This window comes from Sciurus vulgaris, assembly GCF_902686455.1.
Source record: "Sciurus vulgaris genome assembly, chromosome: 9".
Lineage (NCBI taxonomy): Eukaryota > Metazoa > Chordata > Mammalia > Rodentia > Sciuridae > Sciurus > Sciurus vulgaris.
In genome coordinates this window covers 50707227-50725121 of record NC_136469.1, presented here as the reverse complement: position 1 = coordinate 50725121, position 17895 = coordinate 50707227, and the positions used below count along the sequence as shown (strand labels likewise).

The 17895-nt window shown below is 36.9% G+C and overlaps 1 protein-coding gene across 1 annotated transcript in view; it reads right to left on the bottom strand.

Annotated features, from left to right (window-relative positions):
• The window catches only part of COL25A1 (collagen type XXV alpha 1 chain), a 453979-nt gene that overhangs the window by 164142 nt on the left and 271942 nt on the right, over positions 1 to 17895 (bottom strand). The window contains exon 5 of the mRNA XM_079153601.1: positions 3996 to 4013. Within this exon, the coding sequence (XP_079009727.1) occupies positions 3996 to 4013 (18 nt within the window). The remainder of the gene's footprint in view (positions 1 to 3995; positions 4014 to 17895) is intronic.

The following is a 17895-nucleotide window of genomic DNA, read 5'->3' as shown; positions in this document are numbered from 1 at the left end:
TGTGAATAAGATGATGTGGAATGTTTGAATCTATGCAAAAAATTATGGACATAAACTTTTGCACAAGAATAACGAGTGTGTAGTTGCAATTCCAAATCTTTTTTCAAGTTAAACGTTTACAAAAGCCCCAATTCAAACATTTATGATTCTCTTCAGAAGCTAATTGTTTGGAAATCTGATTTTGTCTTCCCATAGGGATTGTAATATTATTAACATAATAATCCACAGGCAATTCCTAATCCCCCCAATATTCTTATTGTACAATAGAAACAAACCATTAATTGGTAGTAGCATCTTAAAGAAAAATCCAAATTGGAATTTGGGATTTGGAAATGTATCTTTCAGAATACTACTCAGCTGGATTGCATAGTCAAAGGAGTAGGCAGGCTAGGTTGTAGAGGCCACAAGGGATACGGCTGTGACTCAGGGAGGGGTTGGAAACTCGGAAGTAAGGGACCACTTATTTACATGGCAAACTCTCTTCTTTTTCCACCTCCCTTATGGGAGAGAAGGCAAAGAGGAAGCTTTTCAATGTCCATGGCCTTGCCTTTCCCACAATAAATGTCATGTGCAAAGGTTGAGAAGAAAGAGGATCAGCGAGGAGGAAGTGTAGGTAAATTAGACTAAATTAGACACCCACACAAAAAAGAGGAAAATGAGAGAAACTAAAAATGTTGGCATTTTAAGGAAAAAGTCGAGATTGTTTTAAGTCATTTAAAAAAATAAAAAAGGAAGACACACCCCAAGTTACAAGTTCCTGGTACTATAAATACATTCTATGTGACTGATCATTTTCAGTGGCTAAATAACAGAAGAAGAAAATTTTAAGAGAAATGTGATCACCTAAAATAAACCTCTTGATCATTTTAAAAATTCATAAAAGTTTCCAACTCTGGGTTTTAAATGTATGTTGCTTGCTTATTCACTGAATGTACCTTATGGACCTGTGTCAAGCAGATTTAATAATATACAATTTACATGAATTTATTCAAGGAAAAAAGTAGACTCTAAAATGTTCATGTAAAATATAATAGTATAAAATGTAAAAACTGCTGCACAAATTGATAATCACATCTATTATAGGGGTTATTTCTAAATGTTCAGATTTCTGTTCCTGGGGTTAAAATTCTGTTGAAAGTCTACTTTCTTTGCAAAATAAATTTCTCAAGAGCAGATTAGAGATTGGGAAATTCACACAATAAAATAGTTAGTGGTGAAAATTAAACATATAGATGGTCAGGAGCCTATATATAAAATTCATCTAATGATCATCATGTACTTAATGAAAATCTTCACTAAGAACTATTTAATTTAAGACACAAAATGGAAATTTTTTGGAAAAATATTGTGATAATCATGTAGACTGAAGAGTCAGGCTAGACATTTTTGGGGGGTATATAGCAACAAAACTCTTTGCCTACCTTTTGTGCTCTGGAAATACAATGTGGGAGTATGAGTTGGTTTCCCATTTCCCCCTCATACCTATCCTCCCTAAATCCATTGCATTCTTTTTGCTGTGATGTGAGGAAGATGTTTTGAACTAAGTTATCATGTGATCTGCTTTACCCCTAAAGGCCAAAACAAAGGAAAACCAAGAGAAAGGCGCCATTTGAAAATGCCAGTTCTATCTTCACCGTAAATTTCCAGAAGTTTCAAATACACTAGAAAATTAGGTAGACTTGGTGTTTCTGAAGAACCACAGTAAATATAAGACCTGGTATCAAGGTGTTCTGAAGTACCATGATACACTTTCAAGTCTTAGCTACAGTGACCCATGATGCTCCTGGTGTCCATTCTTGGCTTCCTGTGCTGGTTTCCTATCTTCTATTCATCAACTATGGTTGATACTGAGGATCTATTATGATTGCACTTTGCTGTTTATGATTATTTTCTTTAGTGCTGCCTTAACTAATATATTTTTAATCCCATCTTTACATCCAATAACTAAGTCTTTATATTTCATATGTACATTTTCCATTCGGATTTGTATAGGATGCTTGCACTTGGATGTGGGAGCAGAGGTAGTTGCCCACCTGAACCACAACCACGCTCCAAGACAGTGCTAGAATACCTGTCCTGCAATATCCCTACAGCTTCCCATATTTCTCTAGCAGCTGGAGTGTGCAGACCTTCTGGTGCAAGCCAGAAGTACCAGGGAGTTAACACCTGGACAGGAATTTCAAGAAAGGAAGGGATATTAATGGATAACATATCAACTTCCTTGCCCCTCAGTGGGATGATTCTGAGGCATGTTCCACATCGTCTCTCAGAGGTTCCTCAGCTGGATTGAGCCTCAGCTGTCTAGAGCAGTACTCTCTTCATTAATGTATCAGCTTTTTTTGTTATACTGTTTTCCAAGGGTCATTTTCCCCTCACAACGTCTCCTGGGATCCTATCTCAAACAACTTATGCCCAAATTCTTAAGAATTGCTTGGACATGCTTGAAGATGACCCAGGCTAAGACAGAGGTCCTCTCTAAACTTAAAATGTGTTCAAGATTATAATCTTCTTTCAAAAGAACATTCCAACTTTTACCATCTGCTGTTTCACCTTCTCTTCTCTCAAAGGTTAAGTGTTAGAGTGTGAGGGTTTTGGATCAGAAAGACATCTGCTTCCAGCTGTATGGTGTCACCCAGGTAGGTAATTTATTGCTTATAAATTTATGTATCAATATATTTGATATATTTATATAGATATGTATAAATATATAAGTGTATTTATATTTATATATGTACATATAAAACTACTTTCTAGTATATATAACCTGCCTAGGGCTACTGTAAGCATTAATTAAAACAAAGCATGCAAAGCACATTTTACTTTGTCTTTATCCCATTATAATAGTTCAAATTTAGGAAACAAGCCATAATTTCCTTCTATGACTTTTTTCCTCCTCTAATAAATACTTTGAACTCACCTGGAATGTAAGAGTGAACATTATACATAAAGAGAGTATTCTTTGATATCAACATAAATTAATTAAAGGTCAAATTATTTTCTTCTGAACTTAGTATGAAAATAACTATCCGACTGAAGCAGGTGAGATTTTGTTCATTTGTGTTATTATCCTTATATACAGAGCTCACAAAAACTATGAATAACATTCTTGTGGTCTACTATAAGGATTATCACACAATAGGTAATTCATGACATCAACTGCAAAGCTATCATGAAATGGTTTATTTATTAAAAAAAAAAAAATCTAGGGCCAAAGTAGAATTCAATAGATCAGGGCAAGAGAGAAAGAATGGTCCTCAATAAATAATTGCATTGTTTACAGGTATTACAATGTTGGAGGTAAAGCATTAATAATGGTACTACCTTCCCAAGGGCACCCTACAGACTGTCAGTAGCACAGATGCTGGGTTTGTTGAGTTTGGGTTTGTTGCATTGACTATTTCTAGAACCCTTCCTTTTCTACTGTTTTCAGCTTTGTACACATTCTTCTCCACCCTGAAATTTTCTCATTTTCTTCAATATGATTTAGGGCTCAAAAGATTTTCTGTTGACTGCATTCTTGCTCAGTTACAAATCATGTCAGCAGCAGTTAGTCTATACTGAAAATCTACAACAAAATCAGTATCTGTCTATACTGAATCAAGAGAAGCTAGCAGAATTTCAGTTTAAATTGTCATACTGTGGATTTACAACAGTATTAGTACATGATTAGTCAGTACCTAATTCAAACCAGTTCAAACCCGACCTTAACTAAGTCATTCTGCCTTCCATGATAGTTGTGTGGCCCTGGTCGAGGTCAGTGAGGAGGTTTGCTTTATATGACAGCACTCAGCACAACTTGCCATCTGGCCTAACAGCTGATGTGGCTCACACAACCCTGCAGGGGCCCCATGGCTTTACTCCTGGGAAATACTTGGTCAACAATGTAGTGTCATGAATACCAGTTCATAGCTTTCTCATATTCTTTGAAAAGAACTGAAGAAAAACTTAGAGAAAGCCTAAACTGGTACCAATTTATTAGAAAAGAGTCCACTTACCTGAGGACCAGGCTGACCCTAAAATTGACAAGAAGAAAAATAATTACACAATCATTATGTAAAGTGATTATTTTCACTACTAAAATTTAAACTAGCTCTGAAAACCTAAATATGGAAGACTTAGAATATGTATATTATAATATGCAATCTATCAAAGATAATAATACCTAACTACTGACAAACTTTGCTTTGTGGCTTTCCAAATTAAATTGTATCTTAATATTTTTACTCTACACTACTGATCTAAAATCTTGATATTATAATCTGTTTTGTATAGCTCCAAAATGATGCCAGGGTTGTAGCATATTCCAGAATTTAACTGAGGAAAGAGACACCACAGGAATATCACGTCTCACAGCATCCTAATCAACAGACTACTAGAGGGAGATCTTCCAGCATGGGCTATTACTGAGATACGGATTCATACACAGCAGAGTTATCAAAAGAGAGAGAGGGAGAGGGAGAGGGAGAGGGAGAGGGAATGGGAGCGGGAGAGGGAGAGAGAAACACAATGGAGAAAGTTTAGTTTTAGAACTCCCTGCATCTTTGATTTTCTCATTCTTTTAATAATATCTTGAGTGAATTTTTGGATGAACATCTATCTTTTACTTTGCACAATCAAACCCAAGGGCATTTTAAAAGAGTATGCAAGGTCTTTGCATCATTATAGCACAACAAAACACCTCACACAGTTAGTAGATTGTGTGACCTCTAGGCGATGTAATTAGTGTTGAATGTCACTCTCTTGTTGTCTAAGCTGATAAAAATTTCAAAGCAGCATAATTGTATATGTTTCTAGCTAAAGAAAAATCACTTGTGAATAAAAATATTGATTACACATCACATTCTTAATCTCTAATTGAATTTTATGTCAGATGAGATTAAAGAAGTTCACCCTGAGTTAGGCAATCCTCAAAAAATAAATAAATGACGTGCAATTTTGTATCAGCTGTATGTTATTGGGTGATATAACTGGGAACTCTCTTTCTCAGCTTTTCTCCAGGCTTAGAATTTCTCTAGGAATTTCTTCTCTAACTCACTGGGGATAGACCAAATGATAAGCAAGAGTTTTGATTAAAAATGTGATGGAATTGGTTTCTAGTCAAACCAGGAAGGTGAACAAGACCAAGGTGCTAAGGATGTTATCCACTCCACTCCTGTACTATTTAGTGGTGGAGAGAGAGAAAGAGAATAACTTTTAGTAATTTCTACTAAGTCCTAGACACTTTGGGATATATGTTATTTCATTTATTCTTTATAACTGCTTTGTGTTTGCAAACAGAGAAACTGAGGCTCAGAATGAAGCTATAGGTTCACACAGCCTATAGATGGAAAAGCCAGAACTTAACCCCAAATCTGAAGGCCAAGTTCTGCCATTCCCTCTGGAAATTTAACCTTATATATATCTAGATTTGCTGGGATATCTATGGTACAAGAGCACTCTTCACGTGGGTGGACACTTCCCAGCCACTCCAAGTCTGCCACAGTACGCATCTCTGCCTCTAAGACATACCAAGGCCAATGGACATGCTAGCCTGTTAACTGATACCTGTACAGAAACCAGTTTGGCAAAGCTTCATCTGAAATTAGTACTAAATAAAGTTTTCCATCAAGAACCTCCAAAGGCAGGGTTCTCCACTGACATGTAAACATAAGTCTAGAAGATCCATGAACTAAATACAATTTTGACATGTGCAATTCTTTTCTGTCCCTCTCTTTCTCTTTTCTCCTTTCCCTCTCCTTCTCTCTCTTCCTCTTCCTCTGTCCCCACATTAAGCTTTTGGCCTTTCTCATGTTTAGAACTCATACAAACTCAGAAATCTGAATGTGCAGCTTTTCTAGAATCCCGGAATATCTTATCTCTCTTATATGTATTATGGGAAAAATTAAAATATAAGATTCTTTAAAATCAGAAAATTATTCATCAAAAGAATCAATTTAACAGTTGCTGGGATTTTTTTGATTGCTATGGTTGTTCTACAAACGACAGACTTTTCCTGTTCATCTTTAAAATGTGGCACTTCTGCATTATGCCAAACAAATGATTTAGCACAGCATGCACATTTATATTATCCTATACAAATATATATTGTTTTATGGATTTTATGTTAGGGAGTAAAAACAACTAGGAATAAATGTCAGTGAAATTTTAAAAAGTTGACTTCTATATGGGCATTGCAAAGTAGCACCAGAGAACTCAGATTACTCTTATGGATGGTATAAATTTCAGGTCTATGTAACGTGTGTGTGTGTGCACTCGCACGCATACATAGAGAATGGGGAACATGAAAAAGAATAGATGTGGTTGGTAGAGAGGTTTCCCAGAGAAACAATAAAATATGGCAAATTTGGAAACTTCCCAAAGTCACAGATCACACAATACAAGTCTTACAAATCATACCTGTACCATGTCCTTTTCCTATGACATCACTGTCTATTCTGTAGTGCATACCTACAATACACATAAGGAGGCAGTCTGGAGGCTGTTCATCAGAACAGAGCCACGTGCCCCAAAGAGGGATGTTGTCCAAGAGGATTCAGAGTTTGTGGCAATGTCCACTGCTCAGACAGAGTATAGGCAGAAAGACAGCAGAGCCCACCAGAGAATCTCAGAAACCCGTTCCTAACCAAGGTCACTGGTTGAAAAAGAGTTTGCCACAGACCAATTGCCAGAGGAGCTACTTCAGAATTTCCTTACACTGCTTGTGAGTCATTCGTTCAGGAGTGGAAGCATTTTCATTCATTAGTGGATGTTTTCCTAGTCTTATTCCCATTTATTAGCAGTGAACATTAATAACAGCAAACCCTGAAACTCTGTTTAGTTTCCTAAAATATATCCTAAATGAGTACTTACAAATATGATGAACCCTCACAAATTGCAACTTAAGATGACTTTTTAAAAAATAGACTTACTAAAAAGGTCTCCATTCCCCCACCCAAGCAAATCAGTAGAATGTTTCCATAAATAATAATCCAAATCTAGTATAATCTAGGGCCTTGTCAAGCAACAGTTAAATCACAGAAATATTCAGAATCATACCTCAGGGGCATAAAGTGGAGAATGCTGCCCCCCAACCTCCAGTGGCTGATTTACAGCCCTCAACAGCTAAAACAGCACCCCCAGGGTAGCTCACGCTCCAGCAAGAAGAAAAAGAAGATCCAAAGAGCTAACTTTAAAAGTGTTAATCAGCAGTGCGGAAAACCTTCAGCCAGTAGCTGAGGCTTGACTGGAAAGAGTTCTAAGGAGGCTGAATATTTTGGGAGGCAAGTAAACCACAAAGGAATATAATAAATGAGAGGACCCATCACTGGAGTATGTATTGTTACTTGAGGCAATTAAAAAGCAATAGTAACATCCTTTGCTGGGCTGTTATCAAAATTACAGTTGCCAGAAATTGCTCAATCGACAAAGTTATTTGGATTTGTGACTAAGGTAATTAGTTTCACTGCATGTTACTTTTTTTTTTTAATGGATGATAAATCTTGGTCATTTTTTTCAGATGGGATCAATGTGGTTCTTCTGGGTTCTTTCTGCTTTGTTTTGTTTTCTTGGTTTTCATTTAACGCATGCACAGACAAGAATATAAAGGTTGTTACTTTAAAATTATTTTTAATTTGATTGGATAACAGATTCACATGTATCTTTACTATGTTCAATTTCAAATAAAAACTCATCTACAACACTTTGAGGGAATATTAGCATTGTTCGTGCAACTCTGAAAGATGCTACCTCTACTTCAAGGTAAGGAGAAAGAAATTGCCTCAATAACTCAGAATCTCATCATTAAGAAAACCGAACTTGACTATCGCTTTTATTTTAGCACATGTGGATGCCATTTTATTTCGACATGTAGATGTTAACCTTCTTCTTTTTTTTTTTTTTCCAGGTGAAAACAGCAACTGTAGCAGGCATCTGGAAAAAGCTCTAGAACCATAGCAAAGGAATTCAAAATGGCAGCAAGAATATCCTGGTGGCAGGAGGTCTCTCGAGGACCAACAGGAATCATCTCAATGGGACCCGTTAGCCTTTCAAGAGTCTCCAGCTGTTTGACCTGGACTCTGTGCCAGCAAGTGGAACAGATGTACTCTGCACTTGCAGCACCAGAAAACAGGAATTTTGCCCAGCCTCCCTACACTGTGAATTTGTTCACATTTTTATCTCTAACACACCAGTGCCCAAGCTAGAAGGTGCTTCCAAAACAATAGCTGAAATGCCATAAGCATTTCTGGCCCAAGAGGGTTTGACAATATTTTTAAAGAACCCTTAGAAGGGTTCTTGTTGTTACATTACAGTGTTAGATTTTCAAAACAGAGGTTCTCATTCTAATATTTCAGAAAGAGCTCTCTTGGCTTCTGTTCATGGCAGAATACAAAAACACATCCGTGTCAAGAGGAAGTCTGCCTCTTGTGGAATCTTGTTCAGATAATAAAGCTGGAACTCAGGCAGCTGCAGGCTGCAGAGTCTTCAGGGTGTGTGTGTGTGGGGGGGGTGCATTCCTACTGACACATGTGCCACCGAACTGGAGCACACAAGTTCTGTCTTCAAGAACTAGTCCTGAGTTTGATTAAGATTCCATACCCCAAAAATAAGAAAATACATAGTTAAAGTAATTTGTATGTTATGCTTACAAATAAAGCAGAGACTTTAAATGGGCCACATGATCAATACCAACAATTTATTCAATTCAAATTGACATAAGTATCTATTAATGTTTAAAACTAATTAATATGCAAATAATAGACTAGAGAAAGAAGCAATTGAAGAAATAAAGCATTATGGATTATGTGTGTTAATTAAAAAAAGGATTTGCAAGGACTGTGTAATCTCCTGGTGTCTCCAAGCGACTCAGGACTCTTATACATTTCAAGGACTCTTATACATTTGATTGAAATAAACATAATTCATAATTTATATTACCTATTGTGCTACCCTACAGGATAGATATTAATAATTCTTACCTTGGCTGCAGTCACATAATATTACTTAGATAAGAGTCCTTCAATTTAAAGTTTTCTTTTGAAAAATACTTAATCCTTGATGGTTTTAATGCTGGAAAGGAAAAGTCATATTTGACTCTAGAGGAAAATAAGTAGCTAGTATCAAACCTCCTTCATATTTCTTTTTAACAATTTGAGCAATAAAGTGAGCCAGAATGAACATGGAGACGGTTTTATTAGGTTTGATGTAAAGAAAATAAAAATTGATTCAAAACAAGGAAAATTTCTTATATAGCATTTTCCTTCCATAAATAAAAAACAAATGTATTTTAAAATGTACTTACATTTAGATGGATTCACAAGTCTTTCCCATGTGAATGAAAAAGTTGCATTTTCTAATATAATACTACATTTACTTTTGTCTCTTGTATGTTCATACAAGGAGCACAAGAATTTTAACTGGGTGCAGGGGTACACACACTATAATCCCAGAGGCTCAACAGGCTGAGGCAGAAGGATCGTGAGTTGAAAGCCAGCCTCAACAACTTAGCAAGGCCCTATGCAACTTAGCAAAATACTGTCTCGAAATACAAAATAAAAAGGGCTGGGGATATGGCTCAGAAGTTAAGCACCCCTGGGTTCAATCCCTGGTACCAAGAAAAAAAAAAAAAAAAGAATTTTATCACATGCATTTTCACATAAAAAGCATAAGATAAAGACTTTTATATATTAATTTATATCATTAAAATGTATTGATGCATTGGAGTCCTAATAGTCCACTGAAATTTGCTCAAAATTTTACTATCAAATAATATTTGCAACTTTCATTATAAATATTTTACTGTACCTTATTCACTTCCATATGCTACAACACTGGAAATACAGTGTCATTCCAATCATGAACAATCTGTATATTTATATAAGTAAACAAAGTGTACAAAAACAGGTTATTTCTGGGTGGTGGGGTTTTGGATAATTGCTTTATCTTTGCAGTTCTCTGTGCTTTCCCAGATCTTAGGTCCATTCTTTATTTTTTAAAAAAATTTTGATACTTAGGATGGAACCCAGAGGTGCTCTACCACTGAGTCACATCCCCAGTCCTTTGTATTTTTTATTTTGATAAGTTGTCGAGGCTGCCCTCAAACATGTTATCCACCTGCCTTAGCCTCCCAAGTAGCTGGGATTATAGGTATGGACTACCATGTCTGGCTTTAGGTATTTTTTTAATTTTTTAATTATTTATTTATTTTTTACAGACTGCACTTTGAATCATTGTACACAAATGGGGTACATCATTTCATTTCTATGGCTGTGCACAATGTAGATTCATACGATTTGTGTAATCATACATGTACATAGGGTAATGATGTCTGTCTCATTCCACGATTTTTCATACCCCCCTCCCTCTCATTTCTTTCTACATAATCTAACGTAGGTATTTTCTTGGTTACAAAACTATATTATCACATAACTAATTCATGAAAGAAAAAATTTAAAAAGAACCTTAATAATTAAGTTGCTAAATTTTTCCATATTAGATTCAATTACTGGAAGATCTAAGTCAGTGATCTTGACCTCCTGTTTCCAATTTTTTCCCAATTTGTGGTGTTTCTAATGACTTTAGAAGAGTCCTGCAAAATTCTTCTAATATGTTATCCATAATTCAGTGAAGGTTTTAAATTTACCTTGTATATGCCCCACCATCACTTTAGGAGTAGACTGGGAGTACAGAAGGAACAGGAGATTTATTGATTACAATGATAGAACACTGTGGCTCCAAATGGACTTACAATAAAGCCTACTAGGCACAGAATTTTTTGGAACCTTTGCTGTTTTGCAGACAAAAATATTTGGGTTGGAATTTAACTGTTATTTACAGAGTTATATAAAGAACTTTTGCTTTTGACAATAAATATGTATCATACTTCTAAAAACATAAACCTTTTCTAAACCTGGCATGGAAGGTTTGGCTACCAAGGTATAAATAAATGATTGGCTTAACAGATATAGGTTCAGTAGCATACAATAAACATAAGGAATACATGGGAGGGTAAACCCCTGCTCAGCTTTCATAGCTTTAAAAATATGAATGTTTAAAAACATTCTTGTTTAAAAACAAGAATGTAAAGGCAATTTTTTATGACCCACCAATTTCATTACATTGTACATGTTGAATAATTTTGTTTCTGCTGTTTAATAACATCCTTAAAAATGTGCTATTTTTATTGTTCCAAATACTGAAAGTCAATTTATAAACATCTCTCAGACTGATTAAATATATATAAATGCTCAATTCCAATTTTGTAAATATTGTGCTAAAAGATGGACTTAACAGTACTCTCTACAGCTGTCCTACATGTTTTGCATTAATAAATGCACGCTAGCAAATTTCTAACACCCAGAGAGTCAATTAATTCATAATGCATGAGTCACGCAATGCTTATTGCTCCAGTGAGGCAGAACCCTGAAAATGAAAATGTATTTAAAATTAGGGACAAGCAAGTGGACAAGAATATGCACTTTAGGGACCCAAATATTTGAGCTGTATCATGAGAACTACCACTTACTGACTACTATAAGTGTATGAGAGTTTTACAAACATCATCTCTCTTTGTTAACAATAATCCTGCATATTGAGAGTCATTTCTAGCCATTCGTTAAACAAACCAAGTTTCAAAGAGCCTAGGTAAATTTCCCTGAGTCAGACAGCTTCTAAAAGAGGAAGTTGGACTATGAACATGGGTGACTGGAACTCTTTGGTGTCTCACTTGCATCTTGCTGATGGCTGAAGTCATGGGCCTAGGTGAGACTACCCAGGGAAAGAAAGTAGCTGGAATTATTAGCCCTCTTTTGAACGGGACAAATGCTATAGTTGCTCTGGTTAGCTATGAAACACTTTAGAATGTCACACACACACACACATACACACACACACACACACCCTTAAGTACATCTGCAGAGTCCCTAGGAAATCACTCTCTTTAGGTTAAGAAAAGTTAAATAGAGAGATAGAAACACTCCATGGGTAAAAGAAGAGTGTCCCCAAAGGAAACTAAGGAGGAACAGCATTTAAAATAAACCATAACAAAAAAAAAGAGTCACAGAAATCAAGATGGGGATGAGAAGGGTGGGTGGAGGGGTGACTAAATTAGTACTGCAAAAATTCCATTGCATTTAACCAGTAGGTTGGAACTTTTACTGTCATTGATGGAGCAGTGAGGTGAGGAAACCAAGAGAACAAGCTCCACAGATGTCAAGCAGGTGTCCTGTGAAATGCCAATTCTGACTGGTTGCCTGGAATAATGTATTAAGAAAGCTGAGTTTTGGAAAAGGGTGCTGGAATTAATTAGCAATGTCTACAGAAGGCAAAAAGTGGAAAGGAAGTGTGTCCACTATTCGCTAACCTGAGTAGTTAATTTAGTAACTGTGCAAAGGAAAGAAAAGAAAGAGTTGTAGCTGAGGGGATACAGAGTTGGGGACGAGTGCTTCTTTGATCTTGCTGTAAGGTGCAAAGTACTTGTAAAGGTCTCTAAATTGACAGAAAACTGTTACATCGGGAGAACAGAAATGGCTTGTGGAGCAAAATCAATATGTCAGAGAACACACAAGGAAGTGGAGCTGGAAAATGAAGATTAGGAGAAGGGACACCATTTACCTAACAGGAGGAAAGAGTGAAGACGGAAACTTCCATGTACAGAGGCAGAAGCAGGACTATTCAAGGGACTCTGAAGCAGAAGCTTGTTGGGGTGGGAAAAATAAGCTTAATAGCTTATTTATTTATGTTAATCATCCACAGCATGCCAGGCATATGGAGTGAATAATGTACCTGCTATCATTCTGGCAGGGGAGGCAAACTTTTTTTTTTTTTAATTTATTTTTATTGTACACAAATGGGATACATACTGTTTCTCTGTTTGTACCTGAAGTAAAGACACACCATTTGTGTAGTCATACTTTTACAAAGGATAATAGTGTTTGAGTCATTCTGTTATTTTTTCCTCCCCCCCCCACCCCTCTTTTCCCTCTATACAGTTCCTCTCTCCTAGGGGAGGCAAACTTTAAGAGAATTGTTTATAAATAAAGTGGCAGATGGTGTTAATGGTGAAGTAGAAAAATATCAGAGGATACAGAGGCTAGAGAAAACAGAGGGAGGGTGCTCTTTTACAGAGGGGTCATGAGAAGATTCAGAACAGAGGGGGAAGGCAAAGGAAACAGCAACAGAACATTCCCTGTAAGATGGAGATGTGCTTAACAAGCTAAGGTATCTGATGGCGTGTCCACCCTGGAGTGAGTGATGGGAAAGGGTGAGTAAGCAAGCCACAGAAGGGAAGGGGCCAAGCCCCATGGACTATGCAAATCATGACAAGAACTTGACTTTCAATCTGGATGAGGCAGAAAGCCACAAGGAGAGGTTTTGCCCAGAGGAGCAACACAATCTGAGGTATTTGAAAAGGATCATGGTCACTCTGAGGAAGAAGCTGCAGGAGGAAATGGTGGACCCCTGGAGAGAAGTTGGGAAGCTCCTCTAACATTCTTAATGAAAGATAAATGATGGTATATGCCTGCATAGTAGCAGCAGATGAAGTGAAGAGCAGTCAGATTCTAGAGCAAAACTCCAGGATAGATTGAATGTGGGGTATAAGGAAAAAGAGAGGAGACAGGAATGACCCCAAGGGTCAACCGGAGCCGGTAAAGGAATGGAAATGCCCTCTATAGGTATGCAAAAGGCTGTAAAAGAAACAGCTTTAAGGAAGAGAGGTGGAGATTCCAGAATTCACTTTTGGATATGTTGAGTTTGAGATATATATGAAACATTCATGTGAAGGTACTGAATTGACAGTTGGATATACAAGTCCACAGCTCAGAGAAGTCTGGGCTGAGGTATATGCACTAGGGAGCCTTTGAAACACAGATACTATTTAAAGTCACAAGATAGTATGAGATCACGAAGCAAATGAATGTAAGGAAGGAGAAAAGGTCCAAGGATGAGCCCTCAAACATCCCATCATTGTATAATGAAGAAATACAACCAGCTAGCAAGATAGACTGAGAAGTGGCAAGTGAGTCAGGAGGAGCATCATGAGAGAGTGAGTCCCAGAGAGGAGATGAGCAAGTGACCCATTTCAAGAAGGGATCAATCAAACTGTGTCAAACGTGGTCCAGCAAAATTTGATCTCAACATTGATCACAAATTTGTCATGGTGAAGATAATCAGTGATCCTGACAAGAAAGTTCCAGCAGTGTGGCAGAGATGCATGCTTTAAAGAATTGAGAGAGAACAGGAAAACAGCATGTAATGAATGTGGACAACTCTTTCTAGGAGTTTTGTTATCAAGGGGAGTGAATGGATTCCACAAAGAAACGGAACAGTGCGTGGAAAAAGAGTGGGGTTGAGGGAGCTTGTGCTTCATTAAGTTTTAAGTTGGAAAGTATTATGGCATAATTCTATGCTAATGGAATTATCCAAAAGAAAGGGGAAATTGATGATACAGGAGGAGGGCAACTGCTAAGCAATGACCTAAGAGTGAAGCAGAGGGGATTGGACAACTGCACAAGCAAAAGGAGAGTCCATGCCTGGGAAAGAAGGGAAGGAGGGTATATATGTGAGTAAATTAGCAGACATGGTGAGGAAAGTGTGAGTGCTGTATTCTGATTTATTCCATTTTCTTAGGAATTAGCTAAATGGGAGGGAGCTACAGGAGGATTTGGGAGCTAGAAAAAGATGTGAAATAGATAAAGTAAGAGAGTGACTGGATTAGGGACCTGTAATGGATTGCTGGGTAGCCCTCTTGAGATTAGGGCTCCTGAGTTAAAAATGGCACCAGTTGTCAGAGATGTTTTCCTTCAAGTACATTCAGAGATTCTAGTCCAGGTACCAGAAAGGGTGAGCTGGTGTAACTAGGCATGGAATTTCCCCCATTAGGACAGAGGGAGAGAGGAGAAGATAGAGAGGAGGAAGAACGTGATTTTGATCGTGGAACAAGACATCTAATCTGCTAGGGAGGGAAATGAGGAAATGGGAGGTGTGTGAGATATTGTTTTCCATTTCTATTTCAGATACATTTTTTTATTCTTTCCACATTGTTTTTGTGATAAACCTACAAAGTTAGATTTGATAATTCAATCATATCAAGACTTTTATCAATTAGTGAAGGATTGATCCATTATAGTTTTCGCTAGTAATGCTTAAACAGTTTTTAAAAATATGCTTTCAATTTATTTCAGCTGTTTTATCTTCTACCTCATGTTTAGTCTCAGTAATACTTAAATAAAAAATAAAGGTATTACATTTATTCACTGAAGACTCAAAAAACACTTATGCAAATTTATAATTCGCTGTTTAACATATTCTGAATTTCCTTATAATTCTTAGATAATGCCTTTAGACATTGCTCATGATGAGTTATCAGAGAAACTGCATGAATCACTCCTTCCTACCTTTTCTGTAATAAGGCCAAATAAACTTTACCAACCAAATCACAAAATTCCAGGATGACAGTAGCTCTGTACACGGAACGCAGACAAAACGCCAGAGGAAGAACCATTGTATCTGGAGCACCAAGGCGGTTCCAGTGAGATGGACTGGCCAGGTTTTAAAACTTCACTTTTCTTCCATCAAAGATAATGACATCTCATTTGGATCAAATTAAGGTGCAGTTAGACCTGGCAGTCAAAGTCCTGGGCTCTAGCCTCTAGAGACTGTTAGCCTTGTGACCTCCCTCCAATTGCTACCTGCTTCTGACCCCTGGAACACCCTTGTTGCTGCTGACCTTCAGCCCCAATGGCCTTCTGCTCACCCCACTTGTCAAAATCCCATCCATGATGAGGGGCTTATACCTCTTTCACTAAGCTTCCCCTTCTCCCTTGCGGCAGAGAACTTCATTTCCTCTGAATATCCACAGACCCTGTCTCAATTCTTTCATGACATTACAATCTGCCTTAAATTACAGGTATTGGTGACTCATCTCTCCTACTATACTGCATGCTCCTTCAACAGCTAATGCATATAGGGCAGTGCTATTGCTTTTGTAGACATTAGTAGGTGCCATTATGAGCCCCACCTCACAGTTGTGAAAAGTGAGACAAATATTGAGTGACTTGCCCAAGATCACACAAGTAATTAGTGGAAATACTGAGCTGTAGACACACTCAGGTCTGTCAGATTTCAGAGTCTATACTTTTCTAACAATGATGCCATACCAGTCCTTGGACAGTGGGAAACACAGCATAAATGTTTTATTTTTTAAAAATCCTCTTATATATTTGTATTCAATCAACATCAAGTACTTACTAAATGTCAGGCACTACAGGGATGCTAGATAAACAAGAAAAAATAAGGTCTGGACCCTTTAACAGGAAATAGCCACAGGCAACACAGAAGCTCAAATTTTTTCAGATTTCTGTATTTTATTCCTGTGCTTCCCAAGCAATTGGAAAACTTTGTAACAGAGGATCAAATTGTGAAAACTAGTTAAAGTTCTCTCCTAATTAAAAATGAATCGATTGTAATGAAAAATAAGCCATTTTATTTTAACAGGGAACATTATACAATTAGCGATGCTGGGATTGAATTAGAAAATGTAATATTATCAAGAGTATTCTGAATACATTTCTTCTGTAATACAAATGTTCTCAGTTGAGACAGAGAATGGAGCTTAGCAGTTTTAGAGCCACTGGCTAAATTACCTCTATTGATGAGGCTCCCCAGGTTCTTTGTGAATGATTCTAAATAACTGCTGAGGGATAAAAGAAAATGTTCCATGGGCTCTAGCCACAGCATGCTCAGGAGTCTACTGGGGAGACAATGAAGCACATGGCCCCAGGCAGGAATGGCTCCATTTCCCACCTGGGGCATGGCTGACTGGCCGACTCTGAAATTGTATAAATGAAAGGAAGTAGGCTAATGTGGACATTTGTATTAATAATTGGTGTGCATGAAGTAAATCAGACTAGCCCACCAGGTCCTTCTTAAAGGTAGAAAGGCAGTACAAACCTTCAGAAATAAAGTCTGCTAAAGCCATCTTTTCAAAGCTTTTGACAAACTGCAAACCTCAGTCATGTTATTTATTTATTTATTTATTTATTTTTTTTTTTTGAAAGGAGAGTTCAGGGCAAAGTTTTAGCTCAGTTCACACAAAACACATGCACGTATATACACACACATGTGAACTCATACAAAGAATGTACAGGGGCATGAAGTATGAACTAGGACATAAGTGATGTGGAGACTCCTTACTCACAAAGGCAGTCAAGGGACCTGGTTCTGCCATTAAGAAGAGGGAGGATTTTTCACCAATGTCAGAGGGCAGGTGTACTAGAGTTCCAGGCTCCTTGAGCTCCTGTGTAAATTCCCACATGAGCCATCTATAGCACAGTGGAATCTGGTCCCCTTGTTTGTACAGTTATGTTGCAATGCCTAGAATGAACAGTGGAAGGTAATCCCAACCAGGAGATAGTGAGGTTAAGTGTTTCAAATAAACCATAATTCAGATTTTCAAATTTTTTAAGGAATCAATAGGTTTGGAATATCTTTGCTTTATGATCCAAGAGTATGAAATTTTAACAAGCCTATTTTCTGGTGTAGAAAAAGTCCAGGTGTTTAAATTATTTTCAGAGCCTCCTTTTCAACATGAGCACATAGTAGGTAATAATAAGAAATATTAAACCTTTTTAATAATGCTGTAGAATCATGTTTTCCTCTCAACTTAGTGCAAAAAAATCCAGTGTATTTTTACAGCAATATCCTTGATCCCAAACACACATATTATTCAATCTTATGCCATTACAAAATAAATTTTGATTTCTATAGTTGTACAAACATTATCTAAATGATATTATGAAAAAAATCAGTTCTAAATAATATCAACTTACTCAAATATTTTAACTCACTTCAACAAATAAATGCCCAAACTTTCTCTCAACCCTTTTGCCATTTAAATTATTAAATTAAGATAAAACAAGC